Here is a 16505-nt window from a genome sequence, read left to right as displayed (position 1 = left end):
TTAATTATATATTGTATTTATTATTAAAAAAAAATGGGTCGGGTTGTTTCAAAAAGATAATCAAAAGGAGCAAAACTAAATAGGTAAGGAATAAGAAAATGGATCAAATTAATGAAATTGAGAACTAACCTAATGGATGAGGGAAGTCAGATCGGAGGTGAGCTTGTTGTTGTTCTCCGCAAGTGGTTCGCTCGTCCAAACCAATGCAGAAGAAGAGCTCGACAAAGTTACTTTTTAATTTGAAATCGTGAATATTTTAGAATGCTACCAGATAAGAAAAAATTGGGTTGAGTTGTATTAATTGTTTTAATTTAACTGGTTACATGTTTTAACTGATGTGTTACCTTTAAAATTATTTTCAATGCTGATGTGTCAAGACTCTTAGGAGAAACTAAAGACTTTTATTGTATTGATTCAAATGTTTGGAACTCCCTCTATTAAACAGAAAAAAAAAATCATGTATAGCTCTCATGACTAAATGTGAATGTAGTTTTTTCACCTTTCTTTGTTCTTAGAATATTTACCTAAATTAAAAAAAAAAGAAGAAGTGATTTTCTCAATGATATGCATTAGATGGTTACACATATCTAACTTTTATCAAAACGGAACAAATTCAAAGAATTGGGCCAAAGCCCTACTTTAGTCTTTACAGAACATGGAAACAGAGTCAACATAGCCGCCACCACAAAAGTCAAGTTGTTTTTTACACCTGGGGCTGGGGGTCGAGTCTTGCAATTTGCAAAGACTTGTCTCTCTCTTCACCACTTCTTTCTTCCCCGTAAAAGCTTTCATCCGACACTGTCCTGAAGCGAAAGCTGTCTTAACTAAAAGCCGTAATGATCTTTTAGATCATTACTTTAACCTCGTACATCATCAGATTCATTCAAACCGAGGTAAGCAATGACATCAACTCCCCGTGTTCTCTCTCTCTCTTTCTCTCTCACATGTGCAGTTCATTACTGTTGCTTCTGTAATATAACGTTTGAATTTTTAATTCTAATCTTTTGACTCTCTCTTTCTCTCTCTCTATCTCTGTTTCTTCCTCTTGTGTAGCGTTCTATGTGGGTTTTATTGTGTATCAATTAGGGTTTTTGAATGATGGATCCCAATTTGGATGCAAACCCTAGTTTTCTAGCTGATCCAGTAGAAGAAGATCAGTATACGCTTTTGAAATACGTCAGCGAGATCCTTATGGAAGAGAGTAACGGCGATTACAAACAGTCTATGTTCTACGATTCATTAGCTTTACAAAAAACAGAGGAAATGTTGCAGCAAGTGATTACAGATTCTCAAAATCAGTCCTTTAGCTCTGATTCGATCATTACCACTAGTTCCAGCAGCTTTGCTGGGAGGGATGCAAGTGGAAGCATAGTAGAATCGGCTGATCTACGGATTAGTCCAGCTGTGGTTAAGAGTATATTTAGTGATGCAGATTCAGCTTTACAGTTTAAGAAAGGTGTTGAAGAAGCTAGTAAGTTCCTTCCCAATAGTGACCAATGGCTTATCAAACCCGAATGGTGCGATTTGGGTTTGGATCAGTTGAGAGTTAAGAGGAGTCATGAAAGGGAAGTAATTGATTTTGAGGAAGTTAGGAATAGTAAGCAGTTTGCAACTAACGTTGAAGATGGGAAGATCACAGAGTTGTTTGATAAAGTTTTGCTTCTTGACAGCGAATGCGATCCACCAACTTTGTTAGACAGCAAGATTCAAGAGATTAGGAGTAGTAATAAACAAGGAGTGAAGGGGAAGAAGGAGAAGAAGAAGAAAAAGAAGAGTCAGGTGGTTGATTTCAGAACACTTCTCACACTATGTGCACAAGCCATTTCAACAGGGGATAAAACCACTGCACTTGATTTGTTGATGCAGATAAGGCAACAATCTTCGCCTATTGGTGACGCGGGACAAAGACTTGCTCATTGTTTCGCTAACGCGCTTGAGGCTCGTTTACAAGGAAGCACTGGTTCTATGATCCAGAATTATTACAATGCTATCACCACTTCCTCGTTGAAAGAAACCGCTACGGATACACTTAAAGCGTACAGAGTTTATCTCTCCTCGTCTCCGTTTGTTACTTTAATGTATTTCTTCTCCTTCAGGATGATTTTAGATGCGTCGATAGATGCGTCCGTTCTTCATATAGTTGATTTTGGGATACTCTACGGGTTTCAATGGCCGATGTTTATACAATACATATCTAGTCGTAAAGATGCGCCGAGGAAGCTGAGGATTACTGGTATCGAGCTGCCTCAGCGCGGGTTTCGTCCAGCGGAACGTATAGAGGAGACGGGAAGGAGATTGGCTGAGTATTGTAAACGGTTTAACGTACCGTTCGAGTACAAAGCTATTGCGTCTCAACACTGGGAAAAGATCAGGATACAAGATCTTGATATACGACCGAACGAAGTCTTGGCGGTTACTGCTGGACTGAGACTCAAGAACCTTCAAGACGAAACAGGAAGTGAAGAGAATTGTCCAAGAGACGCTGTCTTGAAGCTGATAAGGAACATGAACCCAAACGTTTTCATCCACTCGATCGTCAACGGTTCTTTCAACGCGCCGTTCTTCATCTCACGGTTCAAAGAAGCGGTTTACCATTACTCTGCTCTCTTCGACATGTTTGATTCGACGCTTCCTAGGGATAACGAAGAGAGGATTAGGTTTGAGAGGGAGTTTTATGGGAGAGAGGCTATGAATGTTATAGCATGCGAAGAAGCTGATAGGGTAGAGAGGCCGGAGACTTATAGACAGTGGCAAGTGAGAATGGTTAGGGCAGGGTTTAGGCAGAAACAAGTGAAACCTGAGCTGGTGGAGAAGTTTAGGGAAAAGCTGAAGAAATGGGGTTACCATAAAGACTTTGTGGTTGATGAAAATAGTAAATGGTTATTACAAGGCTGGAAAGGTCGAACTCTTTATGCTTCTTCTTGTTGGGTTCCTCTGTAAATTGATTTTATTAGTGTTGTTTTTAAAAAAATAATAATGTAATTTTAGGAATATATCTGATAAGTTTTCAAGAATTGGTTGTACAAAAATATTTTTTTCAATTGGAATGGCTTATTGCCCAAAGGTATCTGCAGTTTTGGTAACTTTTGTCAAAAATATTTTGCTCTATAATAATTGCTTACCACTAATTTTTTTAATGTAATACACAAGTATGAGAACATGACATCATATATTAAAAATATCTAATACGTTGGGTATTAAAGATTATTTGAGAGGCGACCCTCTCCATTTTGCCAGCCTTGTTCATCTGAAATACCTAAATCGTTCCCAGTTTGTTTTTTTTTTGTTATTCTTTAGGTTCAACCTCAAGTAGTTTGGTTTATCTACTTTTTATTCGTGCACCAATAATTTTCTTTATTAAAAAGTAATCAAACTAAAAAAAAAAAGAAACAAACAAAACCGAAAATTTTGAGAGAGAGAATGACAGATGGATGAAGAAGAAGATGAGGATGAGAGCTTCATCATTTGTCTCCCCGACCGATATTATCTCTTTCTAGTTTCTGTCTGAATTCTTTTTTTCTTTTTTCTTTTTTTGAAGAACTTTTCTACTAGCTCCCCGATCATCATCATCGATTCATCCTCCTTCCTCCTGTAAGACTTTTTCTTTCTCAGTTTTTCTTTTTGTCGGCTTAATCGAACTGTGTGTTTCCTTAGATTCCGATGTTGTTGTAGTTCACATCTCTTCTGATTTTTGGAGAAAATAAAAATTTGATTTTATATTTTTCTTTAATCATATTAAAATCCTGTAATTTGGAAATTAATATACAGAAAGATGAAAATCCGATGATCTTGATTGGAGTATGTTTGATTCTTGACTTTCATATTTATTCCTGATTAGAATATGACCATCAAAGACGATGTGTTTTATATTCAATTTTCTCCGAATTTTAGTGTTTCATAATTGAATTTCAAGTCATTCTGTTTTGGTTCGTAATTTCAGGCTACAGAGGCGGAATGGAGGACTTAAAAAATCCTACTGAGAGTGGAGATATTGTTAGTGATAATAATGCTGCAACATTAAATCCTGAGTTGGTCGAATCGGCAAGTACTCGAGAATCTAACTTACAACAATCAGTTTCAAAGGTTGATGATAATATACCACAATCTCAAACTCATAATGAAGAATCTCTTTCTGCTTCTGATGCTGCAACCGAAAAAGAAATTTCGAGTACAACAACAATCGTAGAAGAACAAGTGTCAGAGCTAAATGAGATTGGTTTACCTAGTGTAAAGACTGTGGTGGTGGGTACGGCAACAAATGATGGGTCAGCTACAACTGTATCATCTCCTAGACCGCACTTGTCTCCAAGATTCTCAGGATCAGCTGGGACGCCGAAAAATGTGGACTCACCACATAGAGGTATAATCGATAACGCTGCGCCTTTTGAATCTGTTAAAGAAGCTGTCTCCAAATTTGGAGGAATCACTGACTGGAAATCTCACCGTATGCAAGCAGTAGAGGTATGTCTTATTCTACTAAAAGGATACATTTCTCTTGTTTTGTTTTGTTGCCTTTTCTTGTTCTTATCTTTTTTTGTATGTGCAGAGGCGCAAGCTTATAGAAGAAGAGCTTAAAAAGATCCATGACGAGATACCTGAGTACAAAACACATTCGGAAACCGCTGAGGCTGCGAAACTGAAAGTGCTCAAGGAGCTAGAAAGCACAAAGAGACTCATTGAACAGTTGAAGCTTAATTTGGAAAAAGCACAAACAGAAGAACAACAGGCGAAGCAAGACTCAGAGCTTGCTAAGCTAAGGGTTGAGGAGATGGAACAAGGAATAGCTGAAGACGTCAGTGTTGCAGCTAAAGCTCAGCTTGAGGTGGCCAAGGCAAGGCATAACGGAGCCGTTACAGAGTTGTGCTCTGTCAAGGATGAGCTTGAAACTCTTCACAAGGAATATGATGCTTTGGTGCAAGATAAAGATGTGGCGGTAAAGAAAGTAGAAGAAGCAACGTTGGCTTCAAAAGAAGTTGAAAAGACTGTTGAAGAACTCACCATAGAGCTGATAGCTACCAAAGAGTCGTTGGAATCAGCACATGCTTCTCATTTAGAGGCGGAAGAACAGAGGATTGGAGCAGCCATGGCTAGAGACCAGGATACTCACCGCTGGGAGAAGGAACTTAAGCAAGCGGAGGATGAACTTCAAAAACTTAACCAACAGATACATTCTTCCAAGGACCTAAAAGCAAAGCTTGACACTGCCTCAGCGCTGCTTCTTGATTTGAAGGCAGAGTTGGTTGCTTATATGGAATCGAAGCTAAAACAGGAAGCGTGTGACTCAAGCACCACAAACAGCGATCCTTCAACAGATTTACATGGAGCTGTTGCCTCTGCAAAGAAGGAACTTGAAGAAGTCAATGCCAATATCGAAAAAGCAGCTGCTGAAGTGAACTGCTTGAAACTAGCCTCCGCTTCCTTGCAAATGGAACTCGAGAAAGAGAAGTCTGCTCTTGCCTCAATCAAACAAAGAGAAGGGATGGCTTCCATAGCAGTAGCTTCTTTAGAGTCCGAAATCGAAAGAACGAGATCGGAGATTGCTTCAGTTCAGTCAAAGGAGAAAGAAGGGAGAGACAAAATGGTGGAGCTACCAAAGCAACTTCAGCAAGCAGCAGAAGAGGCTGATGAAGCAAAATCGCTTGCTGAACTTGCTCGTGAGGAGCTACGAAAGGCGAAAGAAGATTCAGATCAAGCAAAAGCTGGAGCAAGTACAATGGAGAGCAGGCTATTCGCTGCTCAGAAAGAAATCGAAGCAGTTAAAGCTTCAGAGAGGTTGGCCTTAGCTGCGATCAAGGCTTTGGAAGAGAGTGAATCAACAACACTGAAAGAGAATGCTCCACAAAGCGTTACACTTTCATTAGAAGAGTACTATGAGCTCAGCAAACGCGCTCACGAGGCAGAGGAACTGGCGAATGCTAGAGTAGCAGCAGCGGTTTCAAGGATCGAGGAAGCTAAAGAAACAGAAATGAGAAGCTTGGAGAAGTTGGAAGAGGTGAATAGAGACATGGATGCGAGAAAGAAGGCTTTAAAAGAAGCAACTGAAAAGGCTGAGAAAGCTAAAGAAGGGAAGTTGGGGGTGGAGCAGGAGCTTAGGAAATGGAGGGCAGAGCATGAACAGAAGAGAAAGGCTGGTGGTGATGGAGTCAACAACACTGAGAAAAGTCACCAAAGAGGTAGTAGCTTTGAAGGAGGAGGAAATGAGTTAAGTAAGTTGGAGAAATCATCACCTGAGGAGGCTGCTGTTTATGCCTCTAGCCCAAGTGACTCATATGGAACAGAAGATAACGTCTCTGAAACCAATCAATCACCACAGACCAAGTCTGGAAAGAAAAAGAAGAAGCTTTCTTTCCCCCGGTTTTTTATGTTCTTGTCAAAGAAGAAGTCACATAATTAACTCTTACAGTACATTCAAACATCTAATTCTGTTTTTTCTCTGTCTCATCTGTTGGAACTTTGATTGCCGAAACAATTCCACTCGAACAAGTATTTGTGATGTAAATTGTGTTCTTTTATTGTTCCCTTTTTTCTTGCTCAAACACTTAACAAACTTGCAGATGCTTAAAACACAGATTCATCCCCAGTAAAAAGGAACGTTTGTTTGATAGTATTTTCATGCACTTTAATGGGCTTAGAGAACGTATGGCCCATCCATGTGTCTAACATTAAAAACTCATGTCGTTTCTTATGAAAACGTATCAGTCCCACATCGGTTAGAACTGAAAAAATGATTGAAGAAGCAGAGTATAAGACAAGATGGGGAGCGACTAAGAAAAGTACTTACCTGGATGGGGTCGACTCGTGATCAAGAAGACGAGTGGCCTAAGCTAGTGACCTCCATTGCACATAAAGGAGGGGTGCTTAGCTTAAGGTCTCCCCAAGTGGGAGAGCCTGCATCATTATTTGTGGTAGAGGAGGCCTGCGTTCGCGCGGCCTCCACCATTCTTAGTCTTTAATCATACCTTGCGCTTCTCTGATCTTTCTTTAATTTGGCAAACCTCTTAGGAATGTTAACTTTTTAACTTCTTTATTTAGTACTTTGGACAGAGTCCCACATCGGAAAATACATTAACTTGGCCTCTACCATTCTTAGTCTTAAATCATACTTTATTTTTCTTTCTTTATTTGACAAACATTCTTCAATTTATATTTTCCATTATTAGGAATGTTAAGTTTTAGAAATCTATACTATTTGTTATTTTGGACAGAGTCCCACATTGGAAGTGTATATGAAGTTGGTCGGTTTTGTTTTGATATAAAATAAAGAGAGGCATTTGGTGAAAGAAACTTATCTTTGCGATTGGGGCAATGACGCAGCTAATGAGGTTCTAACCGAGGCGCGTCTATTGCTGGTTGAAAACTATTTCCAAACCCCCCTCTTAGGTGTAAAAAGCCTTCGGGGTAAAGCCTTACAATTTTCAGTTTAAATTTTTCATACTCAACTCATGGCATGTTTTCTTTGTCTGAAAGCTATAGGGTCATGTACGAATTCATAGAAGAGTTCTCCTTGTTTCAATGGTCGTAGCTAGCAGCCTAGCACCAGTCAGCATCGAACCTTGTTATTCAAACGGACTCACAAGAGTGGTAGAGGCTGAATCATTACTTGGCTCTTCAAACCATAAGAAACATGGTTAGGTTTCTGGATTGGTTTGGGTTTTACTATTTTAGCTGGTGTTATTGGATTATGGTTTTTAAAGGAATAGGATGAATTTCAGACAATTTTTTGTTTTTGGTAAAATGTAAATGTTACAGTTTTTTTTGGTAAAATGTAAATGTAAATTAAAAAAAATGTAAATTACTCATTCTGTTTAATAAAGAGTGTCACTCTATCATTTTTTCACACAAGTTATGATAAACAAACAAATTTCATTTCTACCCTTTATTAATATCCTAGATAACATCATTTATAATTAAGAAACTGAAATAATATGTATAAAAAAAGAGGTCTTAAAAACTACATTAAAAACACAAAACAACACTTAGAGCATTTGCATCGGTGATGGGTGTGTTTAAGTCGGACTCAAAAGTTAAATAAAAAATTATAATAAAACTGAAAACCAATAGGAAAGTGACAGATAAGTTTGAAGGGTCTAAAAGGATGTCTTTAAATATCATTCTCTTCTTCCCTCCTCAAACATGTCTTATATTTATATTAAAAAAAAAAAAAAACACCAGCAGTATATGCGATGGAAATGCTATTACACTCTTTGTAAAACTGAGATAAAAACCTTAAAACGACCTTTTAGGATAGAGGAAATACTTCCAACAAAAATATATTAAAAATAATATTTAAATAATTTTCATCAATTATATTTAGACACCAATATAACATGTTTTAAGTAGCTATAGATTGACATATGGTATGCAAAAGTAGTATAACCTAACTGAACTAACCAAAGGTCCAAAAGAAACCGAAATCCCAGGACTACTTTTTTTTTTCATCAAAACATCTATATATATATATTTTTTAAGTACATTTTGGGTTTTATCCTTATATTTGTCCTTATTAAAAAAGTTATTTACAAAGTTAATCCTTAAAATTTTTCTAAAAATAACATTATTTCAGATTTTGTTTTATAAATATTTTACATACCGTTTCAACTAAAAAAATACAGCATAATCAATATAGAAACATAAACTATGATATATTTAACCACACCTTCTATTTTGTATTGAATATATTCTATCTCTGAATCTTTTGCAAACAAAGAAAACAACAATTTGATTCCTATTTTGTTTTCCAAAACCTGTGAGCTTTGATTCTTAACATAAGAAGAAATTCGATTCATATTTATTTTCAATATTATAATTAATATATATAAACTTTATAAAATTTTAAATTATGTAGAATTATATTTTTTTAAAATATTATATAATATGGTTATATAATAGATGTGTTATAAAGAGCACATGTTAGAATTAATAAAATAATATTAAATTTGTGCTAACACGGATTAAATGCCTAATATATTATTTGTCAACACTATTAATATTAGAATATTTGACATATAAAAATTAAGTTGATTTAACTAAAATTGTGTAAAATAATTAAATCATTTGGAAAAATATGACTTAATCATAGCCTATAAATGACTTATTATGTATTTAGATCCCTTATTTTTGTTATAATATTTAAAAATCAAAATAAAACCTCAAATACTAAACAAAACAAACTAAATATAACAAACAATGGTTATGAAGTATATTGCGAATAAAAAAATTAATATAAATATTCAGTTGTACAAATTATCGAGAAATTTCGTTATTTTTCTATTTGGAAAACATCCAATATTTAACAAACAAATATAATATAAAATATAAATAATAATAAAAATTATATCTGGTTAAATTCTAGTTATTCCTCAAAATTACTCTCAAAAAAAAAATATCACACACATATTTGGAATTAATGCCACGTAGGATAAAAAACTGTGTCGACCTACAGAAACCAATGAAAAGTACGCCACGTGTCTAATGGTTCGTTTTTACTTGATGATACGATCCCCAGTTTCTTCTTCGGCCCGTTTAAAACCTATAAAAGTGTGTGTATCTCTCCCTTCTTCTTCTCTGCAAATCAAAACAAACTTTTTTTTTTCTTTCTTTTTTTTACCAATTATTCAGTTTCGATCTGCTCCCCCATTGACTAGAGACTATACGATCCTCAAGCTTCAGTACCCTATTAATCGGATCGGTACGGTACTGATGAAATCAAGCTGTAGTTAACTTTATCGTTTTTTTTGTTGTGGTTTAAAAACCTTAGAAATAAAATACAAAAGTGTTCACGACTGTTCCGATCATCACTCTTTTTCTTGTTGATTTATAGCTTTATCAATCTTGATTCATCAACTCTGTTCCACAATTTTCCGATTTAGTTCGATGATCTCCTTTGATTTTTTTTTTTCTGTTTATGGGTTTGAAACTTGGAGCTGAATGTCAATTTGAATATTGAAGTTTAAACTTTTGCTATTGTTTTATTTGTGCACACAAGGTTTTCGATGAATTGTCTCAATGGGTTTTGTGTTAAGAGATAAGTGTTTCTTCTTCTTACTGACTTTTAGATTCTTTTTGTGGCAGTAGAGAGTAGATATGAATGGTGTAGGAGATGCTTCTAGCTTCGAGCAGTGTTACCGGTGTTACCCAGTCACATTCATTGAAAAGGTCTCTTTGATGTATCTAATCTAATTAAGCTTTTATTTTTATAAGAAAGTGAAAAGCAAAACGATTCTAACTATTAGTCATTTTATAAATGCAGGCACATCTTGAGAAGGGTGACAAAAGTATTACTCTTCTTCCTTTAGTAGTAGTCTCTTTAGATAGTTTCTTCAAGATTTTTTTTTGACATTTGGTAATAATCTCTGCAGTTATCATGCCTCCTTCTGCTCTTGATCGTCTTGGTGAGAGCCTTTTCTACTCTCATTTTAGTCTTTTCTTTTACTTGAAATGCCTCCTTACTCTGTTTTCTACTTTCATTTGAGTCTTAATGAATGCATATCTTTATAGCTTCTTTGCATATTGAATACCCAATGCTGTTTCAACTGAGTAATGTTTCTGTTGAGAAGACTTCACATTGCGGTGTACTTGAATTCACCGCAGACGAAGGCCTTGTTTACTTGCCGTATTGGGTACATAGACAGTGCTTTATGTTCATCTTTCTTTGTGTCTTTGTTATTTCTTTCCACTAGTTTCTTAATCTGTTCGTCTTTTGTTTTTGTGTTGGCATTACTTATAGATGATGTTAAACATGTCTCTTCAAGAGGGAGATATTTTGCAAGTTAAGAATATCAGCTTGGTCAAAGGGACTTACATTAAGCTACAGCCTCATACTCAAGATTTCTTGGATATTTCCAACCCAAAAGCCATGTTTGTAGTTTTGAAAACTGAATATCTCTATCTTTTGTGTTTTTTTTTAAGCTGTGGGTTTTAAGAATTTTCTTTCTTACGTTCCTCTTTTTGCAGCTTGGAGACTACGCTTAGGAGCTACTCTTGCTTAACCACCGGTGATACTATTATGGTTCCTTATAACAACAAGCAATATTTTATCAATGTGATTGAAGCAAAGCCTTCTTCAGCTGTGAGTATTATCGAAACAGATTGTGAGGTTGATTTTGCTCCTCCTCTTGATTACAAAGAACCTGTGAAGCCACAAAAGTTGACTCCCTCAAATAAGCGAACTCGTGAAGGTTTCCTTTGCGTTCATTCGAAATTATCTGTTGAGTTCTTTCGCGAAATAATAGCCTCAAGTTGTACTTATATGCTTTTCCTCTGTTCCTTGCAGTTGAGGAAGAGGAACCAACCAGCAAAGTTCCCAAATTCACGCCGTTCACTGGATCAGGAAAACGTTTAGATGGAAAAGCACAACCACAAACTGAATCAGAAGATACAAAACAAGAAGAAAAGCCAACTGAGAATGGGAAAGACGATGAGAAGCTGTCAGTTACCACCCCACGGCAACGATCAGGGAAGCTTGTCTTTGGTTCAAACAGCAAACCAGCTGCAAAAGAAACTACGAAAGTATGTCTTTCTTCTCTGGATATTCCATTCATGTGGTCTAATTAATCATCCATTGAAGATAACTAATCGTGTTTGTATGACTTCTAAATGTATATAGGTTGATCCAAAGAACATCGAGCAAGAGAGTACAACAAAATCAGATGAAGCCAAGTTTCAAGTGTTCACAGGAAAGAAATACTCACTCAAAGGTTAAAACAGGGTTGTTTGATCATATATCTCTGCGGTTCTGCTGATGATATTTATCTGTTTAAGCATTCATACATCGTCTCACCAATTTCTGGGAACAGCTTGGATTGGAACCTAAGCTACAAAGACCCTCAGGATAACATAGATTTCTCTCTGAAAGCTTAAGTTATCTGAGATGTCTCGGACCATCCTTACGGTTATTGATATGTTCCTTTCTAATATGTTTTGAGACAGAAGAAAATGAACAAATTTCAGCAACTTTGACCAGGGATTATATTTTTTTAAATTGAATTAATATACAAAGCTTTCTCATTCATCGACCGACTAGAGAGCTTGGTATGTTTAGGAAAAACATCAAATAAATTTGAAGATGTAACTATATCATCAGTCAGTTATTACAAAACGCAAACTATAAGCAGAGTGAAATTTTAACCCAAAAAAAAATCTTATTAGAAACAATAATGTAGAAAACAAGAAAAATATTCATTGCTAACAAAGTCCCTCATTACTAAAACAACTGAAGAACGAGAGTACTCTTTTTTTTTTTTTTTGGGATTGTGTTATTGCATTCTTAATTAAATTTACAATTGTAACAGTGACGTTTCTCTTACGTCGGAACAACCTGAGGTTCAAGCGGCGGGGGAGCTCCTTCATCAACCACAGGCTCCACCCTCGGCGTGGCAGCTGAGTCCTTCTCACTCTCCTCAAAACCAGACTTAAAACGGTCATAATTAGTCACCTCTGCCGACTTAAACGGACGTTCACCTAAAATCTTTAGAAGATCATCCTGATGCAGCACTTCTTTTTCTAGTAAAAGCTCGGCGATCTCAGCCACTTTCTCTTTGTGTTCCTCGACCAGCTCTATTGTCCGCTCATAAGCTTTGCTCACCCATTCCCTAACTTCCTGGTCTATGATCGCACCAGTTTTGTTGCTGTAAGGTTTAGAGAAGTCGTAGCCATCGTCCCTTGGCGGAAACGAGAGCAGTCCAACCTTGTCACTGAAACCGTACACAGCTACTTGCGCGTACGTCATCTTTGTCACTTTCTCAAGATCGTTCTGCGCACCTGTTGAGATTCTTCCTATCAATACCTGCGATTTGAAAAGGAACAGAAACTTAAAAAACATCTTCAACCGAACCCCACACTACTATACGTTTTCATTTATATTTTACCTGCTCAGCTGCACGGCCACCAAGGGTCATACAAGTCATGTCAAAGAGTTGCTCTTTGGTCATGAGAAGGTTTTCATTTGGAACGTATTGAGCAAACCCGAGCGCTGCTGTACCACGTGGCACAATAGTCACCTTCAGCAATGGCTCTGCGTGTTCCAGGAACCACCCAGTAACCGCGTGACCAGACTCATGATATGCTACTGTACGACGCTCCAACTTGCTTATGACCCGGTTCTTCTTCTCAAGACCACCAATAACACGATCAATAGCAGATTCAAAGTGTGCCATAGTAACAGTTGCTCCTTCATGTCTAGCAGCAATAAGAGCCGCTTCATTACAGACATTAGCAATGTCAGCTCCAGCAAATCCAGGAGTTAGAGCAGCAAGTCTTTGAGAGTAATACGATGGCTCATGATCGAGTTTGATCTTCTTTAAGTAAATCTGAAAAATCTGATCACGACCTTTGATATCAGGTTTATCAATGGTTATCTGGCGATCAAACCGACCAGGCCGTAACAAAGCTTTATCCAAAATATCAGGTCTGTTGGTTCCAGCAAGAACCACAACTCCAGCAGTTGTACCAAAACCGTCCATTTCAACTAGCAACTGATTCAAAGTGCTTTCACGCTCATCGTTACCACCTAAACCCCCACGTCCTCTTGCACGACCAATGGCGTCAATCTCATCTATGAAGATAATACTCGGTGCTGATGCTCTAGCTTCTTGGAACAAATGTCTCACCCTTGAAGGGCCAACACCAACAAACATCTCCATGAAATCTGAACCGGATATAGACAGAAACGGCACACCTGATTCCCCTGCAGTTGCTTTTGCTAAAAGGGTCTTTCCGGTTCCAGGAGGACCTACTAAAAGCGCACCTTTTGGGATTTTAGCACCCAAATCCTCATACTTCTTTGGGTTCTTAAGGAAATGTACAAACTCCATAATTTCTTGTTTAGCCTCTTCACATCCAGCAACATCCTTAAAATATATCTGTCGAAAGAAAATAGCAAGAATAAGAAAAAACTCGGTTTGTTAAGTTCCAATATGATCTTTTTAAAGGTGAGTTTCTAATTCTAACCTTATTCTTGGAATTTTTATCGGCTCTTGTTATTGTAGCCTTGCCTATATTGAAAATGCCACGACCATTCTTTCCACCGGTTCCTCCGACACCCAATCCGCCTTGCATCCGTCTCGCACCATAGAAAAGAGTACCCAAGAGCAATAAAGTTGGTGCAAACCTCATGATCTCTTGATACCAGACCATTTCAGAGACGTATGTTACAGGAACATATTCATGAGGATCAACACCTAATGCTTCTTGAGCTTCTTCGAGTTTCTCCTCAAAAGAGTCGACACTACCGATGTTGAAGTAGTACTTATACTGACCACCAGTTCTTTTAGCAGGAATACCGTTACCATTGCCTTGGATGTCAGTTGTTTGCTGGTCTTTCGGTGTGCTCCTCACATAGACTTTTGCTACTGATTTGTTTGAAACATCTATGTGGTCAACTAGACCAGGCTCGAGAAGCTTGTTTTTGAACTCCTGGAAACTAATCTGAAACAATAAAAAAAAGGTAGCATGGATATTATTAGTGAAAACATATGAGCAGGGCCAGATCTACAGTTCCATATCCAAGAATAACACAAAGCTTAGATTGAATATGCTTGCCTGTTGTTGGTCCCCAGAGCCAAACGAGAAAGAAGAGAAGAACAAACCAAGAGCTAGTAGAGGAATTAGCAAATTTTGGAACCGATTCATGAACATATCTCCCACGTTCTCACTTTCATTCTTCTCTGAACCTTCTGTATTGCAACAATAACATATCCAATTATTAGAATCCTTCAGTAGCACCAACACGTCTCCAAACAAGAAGAGTAACTTCAAAAGCTAGATTGTTATAGAAATGACTCATGCTCTTTTAAATTCAATTTAGCTAAACAGAATCCACACAGCGGTAAAAGCGAAAACAATGGTATAAAGATGACTGAAACTTCCATTAATCTTCAAAACAATTAATAGATCCCTAATTTCCCAACTCATCAGTAGAAGGCTATATGGAACATATAAAATCACAAACACTCTTGTTGATCAACCATCTTATTTGAGTAAAAGCTTTTTAACATCAAGTAAACAGTTGACAAGTTAGAACTACCCCACAAACAAAACTGAGACGCCTATTCACTTCTCCTCCGCGTACACTGTTCATAAGTTGTATTCACATTTCGCAAAAGGATACAGTTTAGGACTAGATAAAAAAAAACAAAAGAACACAAAACACCAAAGAGGAATGGCCTATACAAAACTCATAGCTATTTCTAAACCTCCACAGATCTCTCACATAAGCAAAACACACTCTACGAATTGGGGAAAAAGCCAAGATATAGACATTCCTAAATCAGGAAACTAGAGAAAACTCTGTACTCACCTTTATGATCTGATTTCTGATCACTCTTGGGTTCTTGCTTTGCATCTTTAGGAAAATAGTTTTCATAATCTGCACAAATCACCAAAAAACGTTACACAACAACAACAAAAAAAACACTAATTGAGAACCAAATACCTCAAACTTTATTCGAATTAAAAGTAAAAGAGTTGTTTTTTTTTTTTTTTGGCAAAACATACTCTTCTTCTTAGGAGCTTCATCAGAGAAGAATCTACGAAGTCTTGGATTAGCAAAAACACCAATCAAATCATTGTTGACTAAACCCTTCCGAGAAGCTAAAGAAGCAAAGTGTCGTCTCAAAAACCCTAACCCTCCACCTTCCACTTGATTAACCGACGCCGCATCAAGACCTGACGGAGCAAGTAACCTCGCCTCGTTTAGCACCGCCGATCTAACACCACCACCGTTCAAAAAACCCTAATTTGACTCAAAAAAAACTCAGGATTAGATAGAAAGAAAATAAAAACTACAAACTGAGAACGAATCTGAGAAGGAATCAATGAAATGAAACAAACCCTTGAACGAGAAATGGAGCGACCAAGCTTGGAGAAGAAGATCATTGTCAATTTATAGGAATCACGAAGAACAAAACTGAGTTCGCATAATAGTTAGGAAACACAGCGGAATCGAAGATCTGAAATACGAGTGGAAAAATGCAAACTTTTTGGAATACAGTCAAAACCAAATCAAATGAGAAAGAGAACCAAAATCAAAAAACAAGATAAGAAGGAATTAGGGTTTTTGATTGGGGAAAATAAAATAAAAGTTTGGGTTTTTAATTTTTTTTAATTTTTTTTTTTTAATATCTGAAGCTTATCGAGAGAAGCGAAAGGTTTTATGAAATGTCAAGACACAACAACAAAGACAAAAGACTCTGTACTTGTTACTGTTTCTGTGGATTCTCTTGAACCGGTTTTGTTCTAACGGAAATTGTGCTAAACCGGTTTTTTTTTTTTTTTTTCGGATCTCAAAACCTATTTCCGAAGAGAAAGTTTAGAGCTTAATTGTTTACAGATATTGGGCCTTGGAGAACATATGGGCTAGCTTTTGTCATATAATAAGAAAACAGGTTATAAATTGATTATGAAACTGAAGAAGAGATGTAAACTTGAACAAAACGTTTCCTCCGAATCACTTATACAAGTTACACAGTTCCTATTTTTATTGGAGCGTGGTAATTTCAAAAATATAT

At 36.8% G+C, this 16505-nt stretch overlaps 4 protein-coding genes, 1 non-coding gene and 1 pseudogene across 11 annotated transcripts; 5 read left to right on the top strand and 1 right to left on the bottom strand.

Moving 5' to 3' along the window:
- The first annotated feature begins 669 nt into the window (after window positions 1-669).
- Window positions 670-3063, top strand: LOC104700608 (scarecrow-like protein 34). Its single transcript, XM_010416145.3, has 2 exons — window positions 670-893; window positions 1054-3063. The coding sequence occupies exon 2, from the start codon at window positions 1096-1098 to the stop codon at window positions 2938-2940; it is 1845 nt and encodes a 614-aa protein (XP_010414447.1). The 5' UTR covers window positions 670-893; window positions 1054-1095; the 3' UTR covers window positions 2941-3063.
- Window positions 3023-6499, top strand: LOC104700607 (protein WEAK CHLOROPLAST MOVEMENT UNDER BLUE LIGHT 1). The gene is made up of 3 exons (XM_010416143.2): window positions 3023-3591; window positions 3941-4461; window positions 4547-6499. The coding sequence occupies exons 2-3, from the start codon at window positions 3955-3957 to the stop codon at window positions 6392-6394; spliced, it is 2355 nt and encodes a 784-aa protein (XP_010414445.2). The 5' UTR covers window positions 3023-3591; window positions 3941-3954; the 3' UTR covers window positions 6395-6499.
- A 274-nt stretch (window positions 6500-6773) lies between these two features.
- On the top strand, window positions 6774-6937 carry LOC147940987 (U1 spliceosomal RNA). The gene has a single exon (XR_015562993.1). It is a non-coding gene; the product is annotated as a U1 spliceosomal RNA (small nuclear RNA).
- Window positions 6938-7287: 350 nt separating this feature from the next.
- On the top strand, window positions 7288-7425 carry LOC147940986 (U4 spliceosomal RNA; annotated as a pseudogene).
- Window positions 7426-9515: 2090 nt separating this feature from the next.
- Window positions 9516-12010, top strand: LOC147940985 (ubiquitin fusion degradation protein 1 C-like). Of its 6 annotated transcripts, none has more exons than XM_087457945.1 (9): window positions 9516-9688; window positions 10075-10155; window positions 10250-10274; window positions 10359-10391; window positions 10498-10619; window positions 10727-10857; window positions 10954-11177; window positions 11273-11508; window positions 11606-12010. In XM_087457945.1, exons 2-9 carry the CDS (start codon window positions 10084-10086, stop codon window positions 11699-11701), a joined length of 939 nt encoding a protein of 312 aa, XP_087314071.1. In that variant the 5' UTR covers window positions 9516-9688; window positions 10075-10083; the 3' UTR covers window positions 11702-12010. The 6 variants fall into 6 exon arrangements, with proteins under 6 accessions (XP_087314071.1, XP_087314072.1, XP_087314074.1 ...); XM_087457946.1 differs by having other exon boundaries at window positions 10072-10155; XM_087457947.1 differs by having other exon boundaries at window positions 9575-9693.
- Window positions 11712-16273, bottom strand: LOC104749975 (ATP-dependent zinc metalloprotease FTSH 3, mitochondrial). Of its 2 annotated transcripts, XM_087457943.1 has the most exons (8): window positions 15829-16209; window positions 15493-15730; window positions 15296-15364; window positions 14539-14672; window positions 13948-14424; window positions 12867-13859; window positions 12365-12784; window positions 11712-12018 (listed from the first exon to the last, which is right to left on the bottom strand). In XM_087457943.1, the coding sequence occupies exons 1-8, from the start codon at window positions 15871-15873 to the stop codon at window positions 12004-12006; spliced, it is 2391 nt and encodes a 796-aa protein (XP_087314069.1). In that variant the 5' UTR covers window positions 15874-16209; the 3' UTR covers window positions 11712-12003. The 2 variants fall into 2 exon arrangements, with proteins under 2 accessions (XP_087314069.1, XP_010414442.1); XM_010416140.3 differs by lacking the exon at window positions 11712-12018 and having other exon boundaries at window positions 12121-12784; window positions 15829-16273.
- Between the last annotated feature and the right edge of the window lie 232 nt (window positions 16274-16505).

Source organism: Camelina sativa, chromosome 7 (genome assembly GCF_030686135.1).
Source record: "Camelina sativa cultivar CO46 ecotype springtype chromosome 7, ASM3068613v1".
In the NCBI taxonomy this organism is placed as follows: domain Eukaryota; kingdom Viridiplantae; phylum Streptophyta; class Magnoliopsida; order Brassicales; family Brassicaceae; genus Camelina; species Camelina sativa.
Note: the sequence above shows the minus strand (reverse complement) of the source record. Positions and strands in the feature narration are given on the sequence as shown.

Bases quoted from the DNA above. Each gene is read 5' to 3' on its own strand.
- LOC104700607 (XM_010416143.2), top strand. From the start codon at position 3,955: ATGGAGGACTTAAAAAATCCTACTGAGAGTGGAGATATTGTTAGTGAT. The intron at 4,462-4,546 runs GTATGTCTTATT...TTGTATGTGCAG, and splicing joins ACCGTATGCAAGCAGTAGAG to AGGCGCAAGCTTATAGAAGA.
- LOC104700608 (XM_010416145.3), top strand. From the start codon at position 1,096: ATGATGGATCCCAATTTGGATGCAAACCCTAGTTTTCTAGCTGATCCA.
- LOC104749975 (XM_010416140.3), bottom strand. From the start codon at position 15,873: ATGATCTTCTTCTCCAAGCTTGGTCGCTCCATTTCTCGTTCAAGG. The intron at 14,673-15,295 runs GTGAGTACAGAG...GTTGCAATACAG, and splicing joins TCAGAAATCAGATCATAAAG to AAGGTTCAGAGAAGAATGAA. The intron at 12,785-12,866 runs GTAAAATATAAA...TTCAAATCGCAG, and splicing joins GTGGCCGTGCAGCTGAGCAG to GTATTGATAGGAAGAATCTC.
- LOC147940985 (XM_087457945.1), top strand. From the start codon at position 10,084: ATGAATGGTGTAGGAGATGCTTCTAGCTTCGAGCAGTGTTACCGGTGT. The intron at 10,156-10,249 runs GTCTCTTTGATG...TTATAAATGCAG, and splicing joins CAGTCACATTCATTGAAAAG to GCACATCTTGAGAAGGGTGA. The intron at 11,509-11,605 runs GTATGTCTTTCT...AAATGTATATAG, and splicing joins CTGCAAAAGAAACTACGAAA to GTTGATCCAAAGAACATCGA.